Source organism: Suncus etruscus, chromosome 5, assembly GCF_024139225.1.
Source record: "Suncus etruscus isolate mSunEtr1 chromosome 5, mSunEtr1.pri.cur, whole genome shotgun sequence".
Lineage (NCBI taxonomy): Eukaryota > Metazoa > Chordata > Mammalia > Eulipotyphla > Soricidae > Suncus > Suncus etruscus.
Window position 1 is genome coordinate 76328289 of NC_064852.1, and position 25300 is coordinate 76353588.

General features: G+C 35.1%; 1 protein-coding gene across 3 annotated transcripts in view; it reads left to right on the plus strand.

Annotated features, from left to right (window-relative positions):
* MARCHF7 (membrane associated ring-CH-type finger 7) overlaps window positions 1–21894 on the plus strand; it is a 39843-nt gene extending 17949 nt beyond the window's left edge. For 2 of the 3 annotated variants that reach the window (XM_049773108.1, XM_049773109.1), the window contains exons 3-10: window positions 239–434; window positions 1931–2098; window positions 4508–5615; window positions 8597–8766; window positions 11498–11607; window positions 16759–16872; window positions 18327–18375; window positions 20615–21894. In XM_049773108.1, coding sequence (XP_049629065.1) covers window positions 239–434; window positions 1931–2098; window positions 4508–5615; window positions 8597–8766; window positions 11498–11607; window positions 16759–16872; window positions 18327–18375; window positions 20615–20673 — 1974 coding nt within the window. In that variant the 3' untranslated portion in view covers window positions 20674–21894. Of the gene's footprint in view, window positions 1–238; window positions 435–1930; window positions 2099–4507; window positions 5616–8596; window positions 8767–11497; window positions 11631–16758; window positions 16873–18326; window positions 18376–20614 lie in introns of those variants that run through there. The other variant, XM_049773110.1, reaches the window with a different exon arrangement.
* Window positions 21895–25300: the final 3406 nt, after the last annotated feature.

The window sequence follows — 25300 nt, forward strand, 5'->3', positions numbered from 1 at the left end:
AGTGTTTTATATTTACACAGAAGGCTTACTCTTGCTTATGACTGACCAGCAAAAACAACCACTAGGATTAGTGGATAAAAGGGGGTCATGGGGTGGACTCAAAGAATAAAGAAAACCTATATGATAGGAGAAATAAGCTTGTGAAAAGTGAATGGTCTTTGGAAATTCATCATAGTATTGCAGGTTAAGTTTAATTCTGATTGCAACTTTAATCACTTTAAAACTTTTTCACCTATAGACTACATCAGCATCAGCATCTACATCACCTTTTCAGTCTGCATGGTATGGTGAATCTGAGATAACTCAGGGAGCACGCTCAAGATCACAAAACCAGCAACGGGATCATGATTCAAAAAGACCTAAACTTTCTTGTACAAATTGTACATCTACCTCAGCTGGGAGAAGTGTTGGACATGGCTTGAATGCAGTGTCAGGTAAGAATTTTGTGTATAAGAGTCACTATATATTTTTGGAAGTAAAATTCATTATAGGAGATAAGTGGTTTTTTGGGGGGGGCATAGCTCACAATGGTTAGCGTCTACTCCTAGCTCTATTTGGGATTGCTCTTGGTAGCATTTACAGGTGCTTGTGGTTCTGGAATTGAATCTTGAATTTCTGCATGTAAAGCATGTGCTCAGCTCTTTGAACTATCTCTGACCTCAGTATTTCAAATAATTATTAGGAAAATCATGTACTAAAAACACTGTTTTGTTTTGTTTTGGGACCACACCTGGTGTGCTCAGATGTTAGTCCTGGTTCTAAGCCTAGACATTTAGGAATTACTCATGCCAAGCTTGGGGGACCATATGGGATGCTTGGAATTGAACCTAGGTCAGCTCTGTGCAAGACAAACACATTGACACGCTGTCAGCTCTTGCTATCGCTCCAGTTTCTGAAATATTCTTAAGCATATATATTTTTTTGTTTTTTGGCCACAATTGGTAGTGCCCAGAGATCATTCCTGGTAGTGTTTGGGACCATATGGGAAACTAGGAATTGAACCCAGGTCAGCTGCATGCAAAGCAAATAAATGCCCTATCTCCTGTGCTATCACTTGGGCCCTAAGCATGTCTTTTTAAGTAGCAAGCATTGAGGTGTTATGTGATGAAATTCTTAAATAGTTGGTAGTACTCTTTTCCTTTTTTTTTTTTTGTAGTACTTTTTTCTGATGAAGCTTATGACAGTAGCTTTAGGATTTAGATTATTTTGAGGCCACACCTGGTACTGCTCCATATGAATATTTAACCTGGCAGACACTTGCAAGACAGTTATCTGTAGTACTCCTCCAAATCCTTTTATAGGTGGCTGTAGATCTCTATTTTTGTTACTTTTTCATTAGTTTTCCATGGCTAGTATTTTGTATCACACATTTCTTAAATTGGAAAGCTCTTTTAGAAATAATCTAGAAATAATAATGTTATTTATATCCCTCTGTTAATAAAACAAACACTAGCTAAAACTGAAATAGTTTAAGGTTGACACATGATTACAGTATTGAAATAAAAATTATGGAATGCACATACATTTCCAGTTGAGTTAATATTAAGGCATTCCTTTCTATTCTAATAGTAGAACTGTGGGGTGCGGCATTAAGTGTTGTAATGATCCATCGCATACTGACCTTTACTTAGTGGACAAAACACCATTTTCAAACGTATTTTTCTCTGCTTTGTAAAGGGCACACATTTTCCATTTTAATGTGACTTTGATTTTAGCCTATTCTCTAGCAATGCTTTTATTTATTTTCATGATATATTCTGTTTGAATCTTTATATTTTCTGTAATCATTTTATAATTAATTCTAGAATAGAACTGAGACACATCATTGAGAGGGATGTAGAGTTTACTAATAGTATCTCTAATAATGAAGATTTGTTAGCACAAATTTTGAAAGTTTTCTTTGAATTAAAACTTTTTCAATTATTTTAAGATTCTTCTTGGAGGCATAGTCAAGTTCCCAGATCTTCATCAATGGTACTTGGATCATTTGGAACAGACTTAATGAGAGAGAGGAGAGATGTAGAGAGGAGAACAGATTCCTCCCTTAACAATCTTATGGATTATAATCATCAAAGTGGTGATTTCACAACTTCATCGTGTATGTATATTCTTTATAATGTTACATTTTCCTACTTATGTGTATCATTAAAATCATGGTACAGAAGAGTAAAGTACAGGTATCTTTTAAAGATTTGTAGAATGTTTGCTACCATCTGTTGTTTGATTTGGTTTTTTTTAAATGTTAATACATGTTTGTAAGTACTCAGATTGCTAGCCTATTTTTTTTACTTACAATTTTCTTTTTAAAAATGAGTCATTAGGTGGGGCCAGAGCAGATCCTAGGATGGATCCTAGGTTCGATTTCCTGGTGTCCCATATGGTCCCCCCAGCCAGGAGCGATTTCTGAGCGCATAGCCAGGAGTAACCCCTGAGTGTCACCGTGTGTGGCCCAACCCCCACCCCCCCAAAAAAGTCATTAGGGGTCTGGAGTGATGATAGTACAGCTGATAGGAGGCTTGCTTTTGCATATGGTCAATCCATTTTGATCCTTGGCATCACAGATGATCTCTCGTGCCAAACCAGGAGTGATTTCTGAGCTGAGTAAGAAGTAACTCCTGAGACCTCTGGGTATGGCACCAAAACAAGCAAGAGTCATTAATATTACTAATTATATACCTCAATATAACTGGTGTTATTATAGTATAATACCTATAGTTAAAAATCTGAGCTTAAAGCTTGAAGTCTTTCCTAAAGCATACTTTAGAATTAGTTTGATGCCTGCTATTATATGTGTGTGTGTGTGTGTGTGTGTGTGTATGTAGTTTTGGCTATTTAAAAATAAACACCACGAAACTGTAAACTGAGGATCTCAAGAGGTGACATAAAAGTGGTATAGTACATAAAAGATGATCTATTTTCAAGGACTTGGACTATTTCAAGTAATATTGGGATAAAACCTTTATTTTAAAAATAAATAAGTCATCTTTTTATTGCTTAGCTTTAGGTAGGAGGTGTTTTTTGTTTTGTTTTGGTGCCATATTGGGTGGCTTTCAGGGGATACTCCTGGCTTTGCAGTCAGGAGGAATTATTCCTAGCAGTGCTCAGGGTACCTTAAGGGTTGCTGAGGGTTGAATCCAGGTTGGATTCATGCAAGGCAAGCACTTTGCTCCCTGTACTATTACTCTGGCCCCTTAAAAGGGGGTACTTTTATAGATGGTGTCCATTGCTTCTGAGTTTGGTGGAATATAAGGAAGAAAAGAATGGATTTAGCTTATTAGTAGCTATTAATAATAACTATTATTAGTTCCTAATAGTTTATCCTTTCATGAGATCCATAGATTATCACAGTAAGACTCTAGTTTTAAAACTTAGTATATGAATAATATACTTATTTTAAAATACTCAAATTCTCTTTTGAAAATAATAATTATTGGGAAGCATCTATTCTTTTTTATTGTTTTTGGTATTTGGTTTTTGGGCCACACCCAGCGGTGCTCAGGGGTTACTGCTGGCTGTCTGCTCAGAAATAGCTCCTGGCAGGCACGGGGAACCATATGGGACACCGGGATTCGAACCAACCACCATTGGTCCTGGATCGGCTGCTTGCAAGGCAAACACCACTGTGCTATCTCTCCGGGCCCAAAGCATCTATTCTTATTGCTGATTTAGATTTTCTTTTTTTCCCAGTACAAACTTTGAGAAAATGGAGGGCTTTACTGGGTAAAGGGTTCTTCTTAAGTAGGTAGCCTCAGTCAGAAATGTTTGAAATATTTCTCCTTATGATATTTCTCATTAGTTTTTTGGTTTGGTTTGGGGGCTATATCCAGCAATGATCAGAGATTATTACTGGCTCTGCACTCAGGAGCCTCCTGATGGTGTTTGGGGTACCAAATGGGATGCAGGGAGAGTGCTAAATCTGCTGTATTATCACTGACCCCAATTTTACTGTTAGTAATTTAATATTAGGCATTGAATTTGGCTTATTTAAAATTACTTATCCAGAAGCCAGAGAGAGAGCACAGGTAGGGTGTGCTGCCTTGCATGCAGCCAATCCAGGACCGATGATAATTCAAATTTGCATCTCATATGGTAGACCAAGCCTGCCAGGAGCGACTTCTGAGCGCATAGCCAGGAGTAACTCCTGAGCACCACCAGGTGTGACCCACCCCACCCCCCAATAATAAAATAAAATTACTTAGTCATACATCTAGTAGGTATTCATCTACCATTTTTATTTTCTGATTAACAAATTTGGCTGTTTACCTTAAGTTAGTATAATGGTATTTGCCTCACAAAATTTATGTGATGTTGACTTTCTGCAGCAGTGCTAGTATTCAGTAGGAAGAAATATACTTACATTTTTCTATCATATTTTAGCTTTTTAGTTCCATTTCAGAAATCAGTATAAAATTGAGGTTTCATTTTGATATGATTAGTAGCTAAATGGAAATTTGATGATACTGAAGTTATTTCATATAATTGGTATTATTTTTCCTCTCAAAATTAGATGTTCAAGACAGAGTTCCTTCTGCATATTTACAAGGAGCAAGACCAAAAGAGAATTCAGTGAGCACTTTACAATTGAACACACCATCCACAAACCACCAGTTGCCTTCTGACCATCAAAACATGCCATGTTCTAGGGACTCTCGCAGAAATTCTTTGAGATCAAATTTTTCTCCAAGAGAATTGGAATCTTCTCAAGTACACAGTATACAGCCTGGGTTTTCTTATATTTCAAATAGAGATGAAACCTCACCCATAACGAGTTCGGATAGAGTTGGTTCATCTCAAAGATCATTTCAAGTACCTTCTGACAATGAAGGTAGACGCACAACCAGAAGATTGCTGTCACGTATAGCTTCTAGTATGTCATCTACTTTTTTTTCACGGAGATCTAGCCAGGATTCCTTGAATACAAGATCATTGAGTTCTGAGAATTCTTATATTTCTCCAAGAATTTTGACAGCTTCACAATCTCGTCATGCGACATCAACCTCTGACCTTCCTGATAATAGGGCATCTGAAGCTTCTCAGGGATTTCGATTTCTTAGGCGAAGATGGGGCTTATCATCTCTTAGCCAAAATCATAGCTCGGAGCCAGATTCAGAAAATTATAACCAAGAATCAGAAGGTAGAAATACAGGACCATGGTTATCCTCCTCACTTAGAAATAGATGTACACCTTTGTTCTCTAGAAGAAGGCGAGAGGGTCGAGATGAATCTTCACGAATATCTACCTCTGATGTACCATCTAGATCTCATCATATTTTTAGAAGAGAATCAAGTGAAGTGTTTCACCTTGGAGTACAGAATGATTCCCTTGGGGCAGCTGCCACCAGACCACAAGCATCTGCGACTTCTAGCAGTACAACCATTGGTAGCCCCACATCAGATTCAACCCATAGTGGAAGGAATACAGGAATAACCGGAATTCTTCCTGGTTCTTTATTCCGATTTGCAGTTCCCCCAGCACTTGGAAATAATTTGACCAACAATGTCATGATCACTGTAGATATTATTCCTTCAGGTTGGAATTCCTCTGATGGAAAAAGTGATAAGACTAAAAATGCACCCTCCAGAGACCCGGAAAGACTACAGAAAATAAAAGAGAGGTAAATTTGAGCCCTGTCTTAAATTTATAAAGTGGGAAATTTAGAGAAATCTAAATTTCTAAAATGACTTCTCAAAACATTGGTATTTTACATTTTTTAAATTTATATCAAGTAAGAAGTTATCTAAATGCAAGTGGTTAAATGGATGACGATTAAGGATAGCAGGCACTAGAAGTGTTACATTAGGAAGTAATATAAAGGTTTTTTTTAATTTGGGGGCCACACCTAATAGCCCATGGCAACTTGTGGTACCAAGGATTAAACCTGAAACTCCCATGTGCTTTGCAATTAGTACATCTCCTAAAGATAATTATTCTCTGCTTTTGATACAAAAGCCAAAGTCTGGTAGACTCTATTGCTAAACCAATTTGGTTAAGGATGCAGAATTCATGTTTTCATATCTTTTTTTTCCCCACCCCCATCTTTTTAACCTTTACTAAGATGATTGATTTTGGTTTATTATTTATATTTCTTAACTCAAAGCTTTCTGAGATGAAGTATAAAAAGTTGCATCTGTAAAGTTAATTTTGTTTTTAAAGTCCAAACGTGTATACTGAATGCCATTTAAATTTTGAATTGGGCTTTGTTTTTAAATAAATTATTTTGTACAGTTGAAGTTTACTGAAGAATATCTGCAAAGTATTGGGATGGTGCTGATGTAAACATACTTTTCATGTAAATGAGTTCAATCCACAGTACAATAAAAAAATGGTAAAAGTTGTATGATAAATAGGGTAGTTAAATACATATAAAATATACTTGATGATGGGACCAAAGCTGAGGCTCAGCGGTAGGATTTTGCTTGCACACACTAACCTAGGACGGACCTGGGTTCGATCCCTGGCATCCCAAGCCAGGAGCGATTTCTTAGTGCATAGCCAGAAGTAACTCCTGTGCCTCATCGGGTGTGGCACAAACAAATATATATATATATATACTTGCTGAAATGAAATTTTACTACTTACTAAAGCTAATACTATGATATTTTGGGTTTTGTTATTTCAAAAAGACCAAATATATGTTACTTTGAGTTTAGATTGTATACTTTAAAAAGAAAAACATTTAAATATAAATCTGGTTTTAAAGAGAGTTCACTTTCTGGAATGTGGAGCTTCAGGCTATTTATGTACTTTGATTTTTTTTTTTTTACGGGGCATTTATACCATTGCACTATTTTTTCTTCCTTTTTTTTTTTCCTTAGAGATTCATTTACCCTAATAATCTTACAAGTTTTTTGTTTTCTTTTGGTGCCACACCCAACAGTGGCAGTGCTAAATCTTAGCTCTGAGGATAGGGATCACTCCTAGTGGGCTCCAAGGACCATACTGGGGATTGAACCTGAATCAGCTGTGTGCAAAGCAGAATGCCTTACCCACCCTGCCATCTTTCTAGCTCTAATTTTAGATATCTTCTTATCAGTGTCTTTTGATTTTTAACCTACTTTGGAGTATAGTGACCATTATGCTTTTGAGTTTTGTTTGTTTTAGATTAATTTATCATAGTTTAAAAAGCAAAGTGATTTTCAAGCTAAGGTTACACCATTTAAAACTAGCTATATTTTGCCACAGAATATGCATTTGTCTTCCTTTTTTTTCCCCTGTTTTTGGGTCACACCCAGTGGCACTCAGGGGTTACTCCTGACTATGTGCTCAGAAATCACTTCTGGCAGGCCCAGGACGCCATATGGGATGTTGGGAATTGAACCACAGTTCGTCCTGGATTGGCAGTGTGCAGTGCAAATGCCCTATCACTGTGCTATCTCTCCCGTCCCTTTCTTTTTATTCATAAATCTTCAATTTTAAAATATTCTACTGATAAAAACAGATACTATATTCTATATTTCATCTTAGCCAAAAAGCCTGGGAAACTTTTTGTCAGATCTGCTCTCTAGTTAATTAGTACATGGCAACTACTTAATAATTTGTACCTCTTTCTCTTTATTATATACATCTTTCTAGATTTAGTTAGGAAGACATGTATTCTAAATTATATAACAATAGAATCTTTAACATTCAGTATCAATATTAGAGTTAGTTCTTTGAAGCCAACAGTACACTACAGCAAAAAGATTTTGTTTTAAAATATGCTTACATAGCATTGGTTCTGCATTTAAATTAATTTGTGTTGTCCTCTTAAGTGGAAGAAATAGGTTAATAGGAATTGTTTCAACTTTCAAAGACTATTCATAGAAATTTGAATACTTTAATAATGTTGGAGTTGGAGAAATGGACAATTAAAATATGCATGTGGTTTTTGTGAATTAATGCTAAAATCTTGCTAGTTTAAATATATTTCTGATATGTAAATGAAAAAATAAGGAGTGAAATTTTGATTGTTTTTTTTCCCTAAAATTTTGATTGTTTTGATGTACATTTAAATTGTCTTAAATTTTTAAGTTGTCTTCAATGGCAAAAGTATCAAGTATATAAATTGTATGATTTTGTAATCAAAGTTTTCTGTGTATTACAGAAATTGAAATCATAGGGATATTTATAAAGTGGTTTTGAAAATTAGAATTTAAATTGTTTTACTAGGTACAAAAGTGTTTAAATCATTTGAATCTAGTTATTTTTAAAATGTTACTGTTTTCATTCTCTTAGAAATACTGGGGAGAAAGAGTCTCCTAGACAATCCTCAGGGCCTGGGTACCACTCCCAGTGATACTGGAATAGTCCAACAACAAATAGTTCAGTACTCAACTATGGGGTTCTTTGCTTTTCTAGCTGAGCAGTGCTGGGCCACCACAGCTGGTGGTGCTGAGACATGCATTTCTGGAGAATGAACTCTGACCTGGATACAAAGCATGCACTTCAGACCTTTGAACTTTCTAGTGCCCTTACAAATAGTTTTTCATAGAATTTATTACTGTTTTTTACTCAACATGAGTAGAAATAACAAAAGGATACTTCTTCAGATTGTATATAATTTGACTAACTTCAAGAAATTTTAATAGACCTATTTAGGAATTATGTCTTTTCCAGCCTTCTTTTAGAGGACTCTGAAGAAGAAGAAGGTGACTTATGTAGAATTTGTCAGATGGCAGCTGCATCATCATCTAACTTGCTTATAGAGCCATGCAAATGCACAGGAAGTTTGCAGTATGTCCACCAGGAGTGTATGAAAAAGTGGCTGCAGGCCAAAATTAACTCTGGTAAGATTAACTCTTTTGTGTATTTTTTGTTCATAATTTTTCTGAGAGAGATATGTGTAATGCATTTCAATTAATGCATCTGATCATAATTTCTTGACACAGTTTTACTCATCAGAATCTTAATTCTATTTTAAATTTAGTTTTGAAATAAAGTTGTTAACATTAGTTATTCTCCCTTTATATTAGTATATTTACTGTTTCTTGGTTAAGTATTTTAGAAAAATTTATCTCTGGTGCTATGATATTAAATGCTATCTATGTACAGCAGAGTGTAGGAATTAACTTGAGTACTTTGCTACTAATGATGCATAGTTTTAGATATTGGAGTTTTAAATTAAAGATGTTTCAAATTCATTCCTGAACATTCTTATATCCAGCGTCTTGCCCTGATTTCACATAAATAATAATGTTGAAAAGAATACATATATATATATATATATAAAACTATATTATATATATATATATTTTTTTTTTTTTTTGGTTTTTTGGAACACACCCATTTGATGCTCAGGGGTTACTCCTGGCTAAGCGTTCAGAAATTGCCCCTGGCTTGGGGGGACCATATGGGACACCAGGGGATCGAACCGTGCTCCTTCCTTGGCTAGTGCTTGCAAGGCAGACACCTTACCTCTAGCGCCACCTCGCCATCCCCTTACTTTATATTTTTATTGTAAAAGTTAGGTGAGATGTGTTCAGTTTTTTAATAATAGAGTATTAATATTCAACAGGATAAATTTCATAGGGTTATAATGGATACTTTTAAGATTATTGTCAAGTATAAAGATCTTAGGAGCTAATCCCTCTAAAAGTTTCACAATACTTTTTCATTCTTAAATAAAGAATCTTGTCTAGATAGCAGAGTGATAGAACCTACAGTGATAGATAACAGGTGTTGTCTTCCACAGGGCTGACCCAGATTCAATCCTGGTGCACTGTGTATATCCCTGTATGATCCCTGTGCATTGCAGAGTGTGGCTCCAATATAAATCTTAAGAGTTCTGTCTTATAAAAGATGTGTTCTTACATTCATTAAAATATTTATTAAGCATCTATGCACCTTGTAGTAGAAAGATAAAACAGGAAATGCTGATGGGATCTATTGAATGAAATGAGATATAAATCAATTGTACATTAAAGAGTGCTGGGATACAAAGATAGTAGAAATGAGGACAAGGATTGGTTCATGATGGGAAACTTACTACAGTGTGAGGTCCAGGGAGGGGAGAAGAATGCAAGTAGATGAGAGAAGGTACTACTCTGACAATGTTAGGTTGAAAGGGACAAAAACTATTGCTTAAAGGAGGTAAGCTAATATTCCTGATAAATTTTCAGTAATAGTATTGCAAACCATGCATGGTGCTTAGAAGGAAAGGGGGAGTAGGATGTCTGCCATAGAGGCAGGCTGGGGGTATTCTTGGACTGATGAGAAACTGGTGGCATGAAATGTATACTGGTAAAGGGGGGTAACTGTTGCAACAACGAAACTCAACCACTTTTAATTTTTAACTATTGGTGATTCAGTATTTTTTAAAATGGAAAAAGAAGAGAGTGATACTATAATTTTCTTTTTGTTTAAAAGAACACTGGAATAAATTTTCTGTGTCTGCTTATTTTGAACAATTTTGTTTTTCTTTTGGGGCCACATCCAGCAACAAAAGGACTCATTCCTAGTTCTGCACTTTTCCTGGCAGTGCTTGGGGGACCAGATGGAATGCCAGGGATCAAACCCAGGTCAACTGTGTGCAAGGCCACTTACTACTTGTACTATTATTCTGGCCCCTTTTTGAATAACTTCACTGTATTGCCAGGAACGATTTCTGAGTGCATAGCCAGTAGTAACCCCTGACCGATGTGGCCCAAAAACCAAAAAAGAAAAAAAAAATTTCCCACTGTCATGAACATAAATTGAGGTTTTCAGCCCTGATATAAGCTGAATTTAAAAAAGAGAAATAAAAAGAAGTTCAATAGTGTATTAACAATTTTTGATCATTGCCCTACTGACAGTGCAAATACAAATTTGGTCTAAATGTATAGACTCTAGAGCAACAATGTACAGCCTTTCTTTGTCCTTCATGCTAAGAGATGTAAAAGTTTTAACGGTTCAAACAATACCAAATGTATAGGCTTCAAAAACCATCTAAGTAGAGCATTCACTAGTTTCAGCTAAGAATCACTGACAAGTGATTACTTAAATACAATAATGTGAAGCAAAATTTTTTTTTTTTTTTTTTTTGGTTTTTGGTTTTTGGTTCATACCTGGCAGCACTCAGGTTACTCCTGGCTCCACGCTCAGAAATTGCTCCTGGCAGATTCAGGGGACCATATGGGATGCCAGGATTTGAACAACTGACCTTCTGCATGCAAGCCATTAAATATGGGTCAATTTTATGCAAGGCAAACATCCTATCCATTGTACTATTTCTCCATCCTCTTATTAATTGTCTTTCTCTTGGTACTTTGCCAAGGGAAAAATAGGTAATAGAGATGGCATTCCATTTGCCAGCTTCCTGAAGTCAGCTATGTGTAAATACCTGGTAGCTGGATATATAAATACCACAGAATAGGATCTGACATGTACATCAGATTATGGTATTGCTATAATAGAAGACAATTTTTGGTTTATGTCAATAATGTAATCTTTACTACTTTTCTGTATTACAAATTTAAATCCTTGAAGCAAAAATAGTTTATGATAAAAACTAAGCTCTTTTCTAATTTTAATTTTTCCCAGGTTCTTCATTAGAAGCTGTAACTACCTGTGAACTCTGTAAAGAGAAGTTGCAGCTTAACCTGGAGGATTTTGATATTCATGAACTACATAGAGCTCATGCAAATGAACAAGTTAGTATATTTTGCCTAATTTGGTAAGTGTCTGTTCAACGCCTAAAGGACAACTCTTGAAGAAAAGATTAAATGGTCAGAAAATCTGCATTATAATATAATTGTTTAATAGCAATGTTCTTATTATAGATTATATTAGAAATTTCTATAAGTAAAACTGCCCATGTTATAGGGGTTCTTTTTTTATTTTTCTATAATAGTAATGGCTAAATAGTAATGGCTTAGGAAATTGGTATTTGAAAGAGGCATGCTGTCATTACCTCTCAATAGCTGACTCAGACAGCAGAAAGCCTTAAATTCATGAGACCTGTTTTTGATGCCCAGAACTACAGCAAAATACTTAAGTTCTATATCTACTTATCTACTGTTTTTTTGTTGGGAGTGAATGACATTTTTAATATAACTTAAGTACCTTCATTTCTTACTGACTTGTTCCATTCTTCTATCTCTAAATCTAAGTTTTGTTTGTTTTTGGGACATACTGCATATACCTCAGGGATTACCCCTGGCTCTTCACTCAGATAATACTCCTAGAGGTGTTCAGGGGACCAAATGGGATGTGTGATTGCACCTGGGTCAGCTACATGCAAGGCAAACCGCCCTACCTGCTGTGCTATTCCTCTGCCCCTCCCTCCCACCTATATGCACTTTAATGTTGACTGGATTATCTCATGAAATAATCATTCTAAGTTCCTGTGATTTTTCTATCCTTTTCTATTTGTATCTTTACAGTGATTTAATTCATAACATTATTATTTAAAATATTTTGTTGAAACCATTTTAATTTACAAAGGTACTCATACTTGGGTTTCAGACTTAAATTGTTTCAGGGCTAATCTTGCCAGTGTTGACTTTCCCAAGTACATTCCATGCCACCACCCCTGCCCCCCGCCTGCCAACATAGAACAGGCCCATTTAAAGTTTAGATCATTAGAGTTTGGGTCTCTTGATTTCACTGTTGTTGACTTGGATATTTAGTTCTCCCCCCCCCCACCATTTTTTTTTTAAATAAAACTCTGGTTTTCATTCTTTCATATTTGTGTTTCTCCTCTTCCACTTAGTTTCTTTCCTTCTCACTATACTCTGGAGCCAATGGTGTTTGAGACAACTGTCCATTGTGTTTCTTCATGCAGTTATTCTAAATAGCACTTATAAGTGATATGCTGTATTTATTCTCCTCCTAGCTTACTTCATTTAACATACTATCTTCCAGTTTGATCCATTTTGTGACAAACTGCATGATTGCATCATTCCTTACGGCTATGTAGCATTCCATTGTATATATGTACCATATCTACATGATCCACTCTTTTGTTGCTGGACATTTAGGTTGATTCCAATTCTTAGCTATTGTACAAAGTGCTGCAATGAATAGCGGTGTCCATACATTCTTTTGGATTGTTGTTTTTCTGTCCTGGGGATAGATAACCAAAAACAGGATTGCTGGGTCATATGGCAGATCGATTCTTATTTTACTGTGAACCTTCCATACTGTTTTCCATCAACAGTGAATGAGAATCACCACATCTCTGCCAACACAAATAATTCCCAGTATTTTTGATATGTGCCATACTCACTTTTGTAAAATGATACTCATCTTGATTTGGATTTTCCTAATGATAAGTGATGATGAACATTTTTTCATGTGCCTGTTGCCTCTCTGTTCTTCCTCAGAGAAATGTCTCTTTCTTTCCTCTCCCTCTCTCCCTATTTTTTGATAGGGTTTTTAGGTTTTGTGAGTTCAACATTTGTGAGTCCTTTGTGTATTCTAGATATACAAATCAACCTTTTGTCTGATGTGTTGATGCAGATATTTTCTCCCACTCAACTATCTTTTCATTTTACTTGATGCTTCTTTTATCATACAGAAACTTGCTAATTTGATGTAGTCCCATTTGGTTTTATAGTCTTTGCCATTGTCATCCTTTCATTGAAGACTCTCTTAAGGTTAGAGTGAACTTTTTTCCATCTTTTTCCCACTTCTGATTTTGTTTTTTTTTTGGATGGCCCTAACTGATGGATCTCATCTAGCAATCAGGGATCACTCCTGGCAGGGCTTGGGGACCATGCATAGTGCTGGGAATCAAACCCACGTTGGCATGTTAAAGGCAGATACTCTACACACTATTGTCACTATGCCCCCGCCCCCATTCCATCCACCCCATTTCTGAGATGAATTTTCAGGAGGTTAGGAAGATAATACCATCCAATTTATGTATATGTTATAAAATGAGATGTTTTAATTTCACCTTTTTTGGAAGTTGAAGTAAAGACTTTTTTAGTTTTGTTGTGTGTGTGTGTGTTTGTGTGTAGAAAATAGTTTACAGCAGTTTTCATATTTATACTTAGAATCCTACTTCACAGACTGCATTATATCCTTCTTCTGCTTTTCCAAGTTTCCTTCTCACTCTTCTATGTAGCTTCAGTTCTCTGTTGACAATAGCTTAGGATTTAGGGTAGAGGAGCTCCTCTCTAATTTCTTTGCATCGTTGAAAAAAATTTTTTTTTGTTTCGTTTTTGGGTTACACCCATTAGCACTCTACCCTCAGAAATTGCTCCTGGCAAGCTCGGGGGACCAAATGGGATGCCAGGATTCAAACCACTGTCCTTCTGCATGCAAGGCAAATGCCCTACCTCCATGCTATCTTCTGGCTCCCCAACGTTTTTTTTAATGAATTGTTTGATAATACATTAGCATTGTAAGACATTTAATTCTAAAATATCAGTTGTTCCCCCTTTCTTTCCCCCTCAGGCAGCCACCAAACATAAATAATTGGAATTATGTCCTATATGATCTTATAAGCATAACTTTCTAAAATAAGTAGAGTATACATACCCTTTGAAAATACATTTTTTAAAGTCATTTTGTGTAATTCTAGGACTCTGTAGAGTTCTTGAGGCTAATGGCTTAGATACAGGTTAAGAATCACTGATTTAATGTTAAAATCATTAGGCAGATGATACATCATAGTTACTACTATATTACTAATTGTTTTTCTCTTCCTTATGTATGAATCAGTTGTCCAGAAAGGAATTGCCTTAAATCCTTATAGAGTCTTAGTAGATAGCTGAGCATTGTAATTTTATTAAAAAGGGTATTGAGGGAGAGGGGAGTATGGAAAGATGAAATAATACTATCCTCCCCCCAAGAAAACCCTCTTTTTTTGTCTTTTCATAATAAGTAGGTTTCAGAAGATAGTTTTCTCCTTTCATTCTTCCTTCTCTAGGTACTTCATTCTTCCTTCTCTAGGTACTCCATCATGTCTCCTAAAGGTGGTTTTTTTTTTAATATTTGAAGCCAGAAATTTTTGGGGGCTGGAGAGAGCACAGTAGTAGGGCGCTTGCCTTGCCAGCAGCCGTTGCAGGACAGATGGTGGTTCCAATCCCCACGTCCCATATGGTCCCCTGTGCCTGCCAGGAGCAATTTCTGAGCACAGAGCCAGGACTGACTCCTGAGCACCACCGGATATGACACAAAAACAAATTCCAAAAGAAACCAGAAATGTTTTATATCTTTTTCTTTACAAAATGTTGGGAAGTATTATTCAGTCATTCTAAAAATTACACAAGACCATCAAACTGCTAAAAAATTTTTTCTATATGAATCTTTGTTCTATATGAATCATGGATTTTAAAGGACTATTGCTTGTTTTCAAATTTTGAGTAGCTTGAGATTATTTTCGTTCCTCAGACTTTGATAGTTTCATTTTTTACAATCAATTTTTTCTATTCTTTTGGGTTTATTTTAATTATAACACAGTATTTGTGATGTGTATTCATAGTTTTGGACTCAAGAGTACAGTGAGTAGGGTGTTTGCCTTGCATACAGCCAAATCTCAGTTTTATGCCCTGAGTACTGCCAACTAGTCTACACTTCCACCACCCACTTTGACCACAAAAAAGCCTAAAAGCTAGAAGAAGAGTTTTGTGATTTTATTTTTTTGGTTCTAGGGCCATACTCAGAGGTGCTTAGGGCTTACTCCTGGCTCTGCACTTAGGAATTATTCCTTGGAGGTGCTTCGAGTAGTGGATAGAATCCCAGGGATTGAACCTGGGTCTGCCGCTTGCAAGGCAAATAGCCCTACTTGTACTCTCACTTTGGCCCCAGCAGGAGAACAGTTAGTTTTAAGCCAAAAAAATAGTTTTTTCCCATTATAGATTTCTTGTGAATTATGAGAAGGTCCAACATTTTTTTAAATTTACTGTTGCCTTTAATTGCATTTCATAAGAATCACTCTAAAAAATAATGAGTTAATCTGTTAGAACATATTTCTGTTGGAAAGTATATTGATTTAACTATAGAAGAAATGGTAATTTTTTTTTTTTTTGCATTTACAGTTTTCAATTCTTTGTGATCTGGTCTAGTACAACTAGTAAGAGCATTTCCACATAGGTTACCCCCAAGAAGTGGGTTTTAAGTTAGGCCCACTAGAATGCATTTAATTTAATCAGCTACCAAAAAACGTTTTTCTCTCCACCATCACCTTGTACCTTGCCAGATATTTGAATAATCTTTGACTCGTCCCTTTACACAGCAATGCTGGAGAAATCTCCATCTGGAGGCACCCCATTACTTACAGAGAATTTCTGAGGATAGGTTGGGAACAGAGCAGGTTTGTCACTTCACTGTCACTCAGGCTTGGCTGATGTAAAGATGAGTTGATCATTTCAGCATGATGATCTCAAGGATGGCCATGAGCATCTCTGCAAGATTTCCCTAGAGGTCGCCTGTCCCACACCCTTTCAGGATTGGAAGAAACTGACCTCGAATCCTCTTTCTTTTCTTGAGACTGAGGGTGGAGGGTGAGAGCAGGGCTCAGGTTGTAGCCAGTTAGTGCAGGTAGAAATTTTCAGTAATTTTTAAGTAAATACTCAGCCATTTATTTTTGTGAAGTAAAATTGAGAGCCAGCACATACATTCTTACCTAAAATGATTTAAAAACCTCATCTTTTGAGAATCATTAAGAAATAGTTAGAATAAAAAGGATAGTCACATAAAATCATAAAATTTGCTTCTTTTTTCAATGCCTGTTATCCCTTTCAAGGAATTAAATATGAAAACATTTCCTCTAGTTGATCAGTAAATTTAGACTATCTCAACCACTAATTTTTCACTTTTCATATTTTTCTTTCATTTTCTTCTCTACAAAGGCTGAGTATGAGTTTATCAGCTCCGGTCTCTACCTAGTTGTGTTACTGCACTTGTGCGAGCAAAGCTTTTCTGATATGATGGGAAATACAAATGAACCAAGCACACGTGTCAGAGTAAGTAATAATGGAATTGGGGAGAAGGGAGGGTGTCATGCAGCAAGTGTTGGCTTTCAAAAACAGATTGTTCTAGATGTTCTCATTCGATTTTCTTTGTAAAGATTTTTAAATGTTTCTTATAGATTTAATGGAAATTGCTGTCTTACTGTATATCAAACACATTTTCTCATGAAGCTACACTAGAAGTAATTTCCTAGCTCTTATAAATGAGAAGACAAAATTTGAAAATTACATTAACTCATTATTATAAATTTGAAACCTGGGGCCGGAGAGATAGCATGGAGGTAGGGTGTTTGCCTTGCATGCAGAAGGACTGTGGTTTGAATCCCGGCATCCCATATGGTCCCTCAGAGCCTGCCAGGAGCGATTTCTGAGCGTAGAGCCAGGAGGAATGCCTGAGCACTGCCGGGTGTGACCCCCCCCAAAAAAAAAAAAACAAACATTGAAACCTGATGTTGCACTCTAAAATGACATGTGTGGGAAATGTCAATTTATTAGTTATTATCTTATAAAAATAAACTACACTATTTTTTAAAGTATCCTTGTTACAAACTACTTAATACAAATTGTTTTCTTGTTACACTTTTACCTTAGTATCACACTTAAGCAAAATGTCTGAGGTATTTACATTTAAATGATCTAATTTCCTTCAGTATACAAGAATAAGATTGGTTGTCTTTCCTTTTTTCCTTTTTACAAAGAATAGGCTATGTTTACATCATTATTATAGCATTCTGAGCACTTTTATTAAAATGTGTTTACAAACATTTGAATCACTTTCATTTGACTAAAATTTAGTAGTTGATGTTCTGTTTTTAATTTTTAAAATGATATAACCAATTTAGTGTATATATAAAATAATAAAATCTATATGTTAGAGTATTGTTTTTGTCAGCCAAGAGATACATTAGATTACCATTAATAAAAAATGAATTATGAAGAACATTTAAATGTAGTAAAACTATCTATACTCCAATTTACTTTAGAAATCATAGGACAGATCAAATCATTAAACAAATGTTAGCAAATTTTTAACAAATCATTAAAAATAATAAGTTTATGTATCCAAAAATTAGTATTAAATCTTTTTAGGGTCTTTATAAGTACAATTAAATGTAGTTCTTTCTTGCCCCTTTTTTTTCACATTTACTTTTTTTCTCCATGATTTTTGAAGTGTTATCATACAAGAAGATAGAATACTGTTGAGTAAATTTGTTGCATCTATTCCCAGTTTTTATGTGTTTTCAAAATATTACTGATGATTATATAAAACACTTTTAAAATGATGTCCTTACGCTTGTAATTTCTGGTGTGGGGGAAGAAAGATCCCTTTGTAAAGTCTTAAAATGGTGTTTAACTTCTTAAGTAGAAATGAATCTCCTATACTGATTCTCTCCTTAAATCCATTTGCAACATTTAAACTACTGTATTTCTTTCTGCATTGTTTCTAGTTTATTAACCTTGCAAGAACTCTTCAGGCACATATGGAAGATCTCGAAAGTAGGTGAAATTTTCCCTCCCCAGACTTGTTGAATTTACTTTTGCAAATTAAATCCACAGAGCAAGTGTATACTTTTTGCCCTCCCTACTCTCCCAAAAGTTTTATTTGTAGAGTTAATACCAAATCATTGATGTGGGAAATGAGGTTTGGGCAATGTTTTTATAAAGTATATATTTAAATTTATACTAACACCAAGGTTAACCACTTACTCTTTTATTTTAAAATTCTTATTACCTTAATTTTATTAATAATTTTAAAGAAGATATGTTTAATTAAAACATTAATTTGTTTTTAATATAAAATTATGCTTAGCTGGATCATAAATTGTTACCTAATCCTACCCCCACCAGTTGATTTTGTGTATGTAATTCCAGAAAAATAGGGCTGAAAGAACCTACCTAATTATGAGTCTTTCTGCAAAACCTAACCTTGTAAAAAAGAATTGCCGTCTCCAGGGTGCACAAAACTGACTCTGAACCAGTTTCTTGGTATTCAGGATTATCCCATATACTATGATTTTTCACCCAAAAGTAATTTTTTTTTCCCATGATTATATTCCAACACACTTCCAAAATGTTTTTAAATATGACCTTTCCAATTGATAGTCCTCTTTACTCATTAAAATACTTTTAATTATATGGATAAAAATTTTATCTTTTGAGAAGTCTTGGTATTATTTAACTGAAATAAGTTTGAGATGGACTTGGGCCATAGGAAACCTTAAATTCCTTGGAAAGTCTGTACTGGGATTTATCACATTAATTCTGTTACCTTTAAGTTAAAAGACTAGGTAATCTTTTTTATAATTTTTCTATCTGAAAATGGTATAAAAGGGATTATGGTATGTTAGATGAGAATTTATTCTTTATATCTTTTCCTTTATTGCTTCTTAGTTCAGATGTGTAGTGTTTTAGATAAAAAGATTTTCCCTCTTTTTTAGAGAGATTATACTTTATACATTTTCAGTGCCCTAATACTGTTTCCAGTGTATCTTTTCCCAAGATTGCTTTTTTTTAAACATTTACATTTAAAGTTAAGTTTCTGAAATATAGCAGTTTTGCTAACAATATGAGAGAAAAATGGATTTATGTTCAAATTCAACTGAGAAAGAAAGATTAATTTCTAAGCATCCGAGTATGTATTCTAAAAATATGCTCAAAAGTGTCTTCTGTGGAGTTAATGAAGAAAAATACACACCTTTTTTTTTTAACATTTTTAAAAGCTTTTTTTCTCTATAATAAAAAAAGTTAACCATAATTATCTCATTCATGAGCTAATGCATGCTAATTATCATTTATTAAACATATGTATAAGAAATTGATGAATATTGCAATATGGGGAAAGTTTGATATTTAAGTCAGCATACTCTAACTTTTCATTCCATTTCTTGCATGCTCTTAATATTAGAAATAAACATTAACCTTGCGAATTTATGATAGGGAAAATGGTAGTTTATTTTATATGAACTTCCATTTTCTTTCACACACAGCAACTTTGCAGAAACTTGTTTTTATACATATATCTTTCCGAAATACATGATACATAATGTTGTATAAAACTCTCAAGCTACTACAGAGTAAAATAACTCGAGATCAGAAATGTTAAAAAAGGTTGTTTCTGACTACTATGGTGGCAAAAGAATAATTTTAGCAGAAAGCTTTTTAAAGTCAAATTATTTTAACTTATGCTGTGTCTATATTTTTTTAATTAACAAAGTAGATCTTTTTCTTGACATTTATAAACGTAGCTTTTATGTAAAGTACAAGAATACCCATAACATATTCTGTTTACATTTTTTTTCATTCTCATCAGATGCATCAAACATGCAATGGTAATAAGCCAGATTCTACTCAGGTGTGTGAGAGCAACTGCCTTAAGTTCTTTTTCTTTGATACACTTTTCTAAAATACACTTTCTCTAATGTAAATAGATATTTACATATATCGTTAACTTTTGTGAACACTCCTTGATCTTAAAAACTTTTTAGGAGATGCTCTTGAACCATATTTTGAAAGATTTTCATTTTTATAAAAAGTGACAAAGAAATATGGGGGTTGTCATTTTATATGGACATCAACTATAATCAAACCTTGTAATTCTTAACATGATAACCATTTTGATCAAGCTATACTAAATTGGGGTTTTGTTTTACAAATATCGTTTTTTCTGGCTTCATATTTATACTTCTACTCTCATTTCTCTAAAATCATTCTTGATCATCCTCTTTTCTTTCAACAGCTTCAGAGGATGATTCAGAAGAAGATGGAGATCATAACAGACCATTTGATATTGCCTAACTCCATATAAGACAAATGGATGATCTGTGAACAAGTGTTTATTAAAACTGGCAATTAAGTCTGAGTTACTTTTGTGGGATAGTGCCATCCAATACATTGACTATAATGAATATATATAGATGTATATTCATTCGCACGTGTTGCTGAATTAAAACTATTCTGCTGGATCTTTTAATATGGCCAGTGAATCTGATGTTTATAAAACTGGTAATCTCTAACGTAATTTTCTTTTAGGTGAATAGGAAAGGTATTGCCCTTGTTTTAATAGCTAGGCAATGCCAACAACCTTTATTTTGTGTTCTGATTACTGTAGTCATATTTATGGAAAAAAGTTCATGTTTTAGTCTCTTGCTAGTGAAAATAAAAGTGGGGCAAAAATAAGCTTTTGAAATATGCCAAGTGGCACCCAATTTCTTTTTTAATGCCTTAAGTTGCAGTCATAATATTTTCATAATCATATCTCTCCAGTGTCTAAAAGGGGTGCAGCTAAGGGTTTGTGATGAGCATTAGGTTTCCAAAATTAATTTGAATTCTAAATTCACTTGGCAATAAAATCTACTTTATAGATAAAGTATATAAAATATAAATGATGGATAATTTTTTATTGATTTGCAAAATGCAGGTTATATTTGATAGGCCATAGTATGTAGATATTCCTTTTAGGAATATTACAGCTGTAAATTTTATCAATTGTTAGTCAAATGCTATTTGGTTTAAAAAAATTACTGCAAACTCAAGTTAATGGAATATTTTTAAATCCCACATTCAAAGTTTTGAAAAAAACACTGGTTTTTCAATGTGTTTTTTAGTGATGTCTCTTCTTTATAGATAAATATGATAATCTATTTGGATCTTTGTCTTTTCTAACTGTTCCTTGTTAATTGTGAACCTTTATTTGATGACTGTATTTTTCATTATCTTTGGAAAGAACAGATGCGTGTTACCTGTTCAATATGAATAGATTTACACTGTGGACATGAATTGTGTATTCTTCCTTAACTGTATTTTCTGTCAACTCATAAATACACTTTAAAAAGCACCTTCAGGTGGTTTCTGGTTAAAGTCTTCATGTCATGGCAACAAATGGCTTTTTCAGAACCAAATAAAACCATGTAATTTCTCAAATGTGAGTCAACAGTTTGCCCTCACTTAAGTCGAATTTTGGTTTTATGTAAAACATTGGCTTTAAATAAAGTGCATACTAATTGATTTACTATTAAAGTTTTGAAATGTTTCCTTTTATTATACTGGGGCTGAAAGACTTCAAACTTGTATATCAAGAATTTCATTTCATACAAAAGTGGTTTTGCATCATTTGTTCAACTTCTGCTTGTTACCTTTGTCTCATATCTAAGCAAAAATATAAAATTTGAAGATGCAAGTTTTTCTTTTTTCTATGAATACCTTTGAATTGACACATTTATAATTGAATTTAGAACAGATTTGTTTTCTGCTTAATATGTTTTTAAACAAAACTTGAGGTGGAGGTTATTTTGGGACCACACCTGGCAGTTCTCGGATTACTTCTGACTCTGCACTGAGGAGTCACTCCTGGTGGGGCTTGGTAGACCATTTAGGGTGAACCTGGATTGAACCTGGGTTGGCATGTGTAAGCAGATGTTATGTCACTCCAGCTCTAAATTTTTTAACTGGTAGACACGTTTATATTGTCTACCAAAAATTGTGTACATACAATTTTTATTTAGTATAACTATTAAATGGCTTGAAGATACTTATAGTAAAGTTTAATGCTTTATTACCAAGAACCTCTAGACTTACTTGAGACGTAATATCAGGCAAGGAAAAATTCAAACCATTTAGAATATTCTACATTTTCTACCATCATCACCACTGGCCACTAAGGAAACTGTGGTACATAGACACAGTGTAATATTATGAAGCCATCAGGTGAGATGAAGTCATGAAGTTTTCCTATACATGGATGGATATGGAATCTATTTTGCTATTAGTCAGAGGGAGAGAGATAGACACAATAAATAGTCTCATCTATGGTTTTTTGTTTGTTTTTGGTTTTGGGCCACACCCAGTGGCACTCAAGGGTTACTCCTGGCTATGCGCTCAGAAATAGTTCCTGGCTTGGGGGCACTATATGAGTTGCCGGGGATCAAACCGCAGTCAGTCCTAGGTTAGAGTTTACAAGGCAAACGCCTTACTTCTTGTGCCACCGCTCCAGCCCCAACTATGGGTTTTAAGAAAAATAAAAGACATTGTTATAATAATGCCCAGAGAATATAGAGATCAGGGCTGGAAGGACCGGCTCACGATATGAAGCTCACCACAAAGAGTTGTTAGTATGGTTAGAGAAATAACTGCACAGACAACTATGACAATGTCAATGAGTGTGAGTAGAATGCCTGTCTCAAATACAGGTTGCGGGGGGGGGGGGGGGGGGAGTCGGGGAATGCTGCACTGGTGAAGGAGGTGGTCTTATGACTGAAACCCAACTACAATGATGTTTGTAATTATGGTGCTTAAAGATATTTAAAAAGGGGGAGGTGCTTCTACTATAGGGTTTCCCAAGGGGATGACAAGTGCTCTCTGGAGAGTGGTATAGTAAGGGGTACTGTTTCCAGAGTATTTCTGGAGCAAAGAAGAGGACACAGCAGTTCCGGTTTTGGGGGGTTTTGTTTTTTTGGTTTGTTTTTGAGCCACACCCAGTGACTCAGGAGTTATTTCTGTCTATGCGCTCAGAAATCACTCCTGGCTTGGGGGAACCATATGGGACGTCGATTGAACCACGGTTTGTCCTAGTCTAGTGTAGGCAAGACAGATGCCTTACCTCTTCTCCACCACTCCGGATTCAGTAGTTTCATTTTTAATTCATTTAAATATTAGACATTGTCTCTTGGGCTATTCAAAATTAAGATTTTTGTGACCAAGTTTATAAAGAAAGAGATTGGTACTAGTTCTTAAAAAACTAGAATTAAAACCCATAAATGTGTGAGACCATTCTGCGGTTTTCTCTCTCTCTCTGACTTATTTCACTCAGCATAATAGATTCCATGTACATCCATGTATAGGAAAATTTCATGACTTCATCTCTCCTGACAGCTGCATAATATTCCATTGTGTATATGTACCACAGTTTCTTTAGCCATTCGTCTGTTGAAGGGCATCTTGGTTGTTTCCAGAGTCTTGCTATGGTAAATAGAGCTGCAATGAATATAGGTGTAAGGAAGGGGTTTTTGTATTGTATTTTTGTGTTCCTAGGGTATATTCCTAGGAGTGGTATAGCTGGATCGTATGGGAGCTTGATTTCCAGTTTTTGGAGGAATCTCCATATCGCTTTCCATAAAGGTTGAACTAGACGGCATTCCCACCAGCAGTGGATAAGAGTTCCTTTCTCCCCACATCCCCGCCAACACTGTTTATTCTCATTCTTTGTGATGTGTGCCATTCTCTGTGGTGTGAGGTGGTATCTCATCGTTGTTTTGATTTGCATCTCCCTGATGATTAGTGATGTGGAGCACTTTTTCATGTGTCTTTTGGCCATCTGTATTTCTTCTTTGTCAAAGTGTCTGTTCATTTCTTCTCCCCATTTTTTGATGGGATTAGATGTTTTTTTCTTGTAAAGTTCTGTCAGTGCTTTGTATATTTTGGAGATTAGCCCCTTATCTGATGGGTATTGGGTGAATAGTTTCTCCCACTCAGTGGGTGGCTCTCACACATTTATGGGTTTTAAGAAAAGTGAAAGACATTCTTGCAATAATAACTTTCAGACACAAAAGAGAAAAGAGCTGGAAGTTCCAGCTCACCTCAGGAAGCTCATCACAAAGAGTGATGAGTTTAGTTGGATAAATAACTACATTTTGAACTGTCCTAATAATGAGAATGTATGAGGGAAATTGAGAACCTGTTTAGAGTACAGGCGGGGGTCGGGTGGGGAGGAGGGAGACTTGGGACATTGGTGATGGGAATGTTGCACTGGTGATGGGTGGTGTTAAGAAAAAAAAATATTGGGCCGGGCGGTGGCGCTGGAGGTAAGGTGCCTGCCTTGCCTGCGCTAACCTAGGACGGACCTCGGTTCGATCCCCCGGCGTCCCATATGGTCCCCCAAGCCAGGAGCGACTTCTGAGCGCATAGCCAGGAGTAACCCCTGAGCGTCACCGGGTGTGGCCCAAAAACCAAAAAAAAAAAAAAAAAAAAAGAAAAAAAAATATTGTTATTCAATAATGGAATACAATGTATATACAATATATTATATACAATACATTGCATTATAAAAAAAAGAAGATTGTGAAGGAAAATAAAAAAAATTATATCTCCAATGAAGCATTAATAAAAAAAAAACTAGAATTAGAATAGGAAAGCAGAATACAACTATCCTGACAGTTTTAATAAGTGAGAGAAGTAGAATGCTGTCTCAGACAAGTGGGGGAGGAGTGATTTGGGGCTATTGGTTGTGGGAATTTTGCACTGGTGAAGGGAGGGGTGGTTCTTTTTATGACTGAAACCCAACTATAAACATGTTTATAATCATGGTGCTTATTGTTTTTTTTTAAAGGAAAAAATAGGAAAGCAGGAAGATATTTGTCACTACAGAAAACAATATTCAAGCTCATCAAGCAATAGTAGCACATTTTAATAGTACTAATATTTGCTTTTC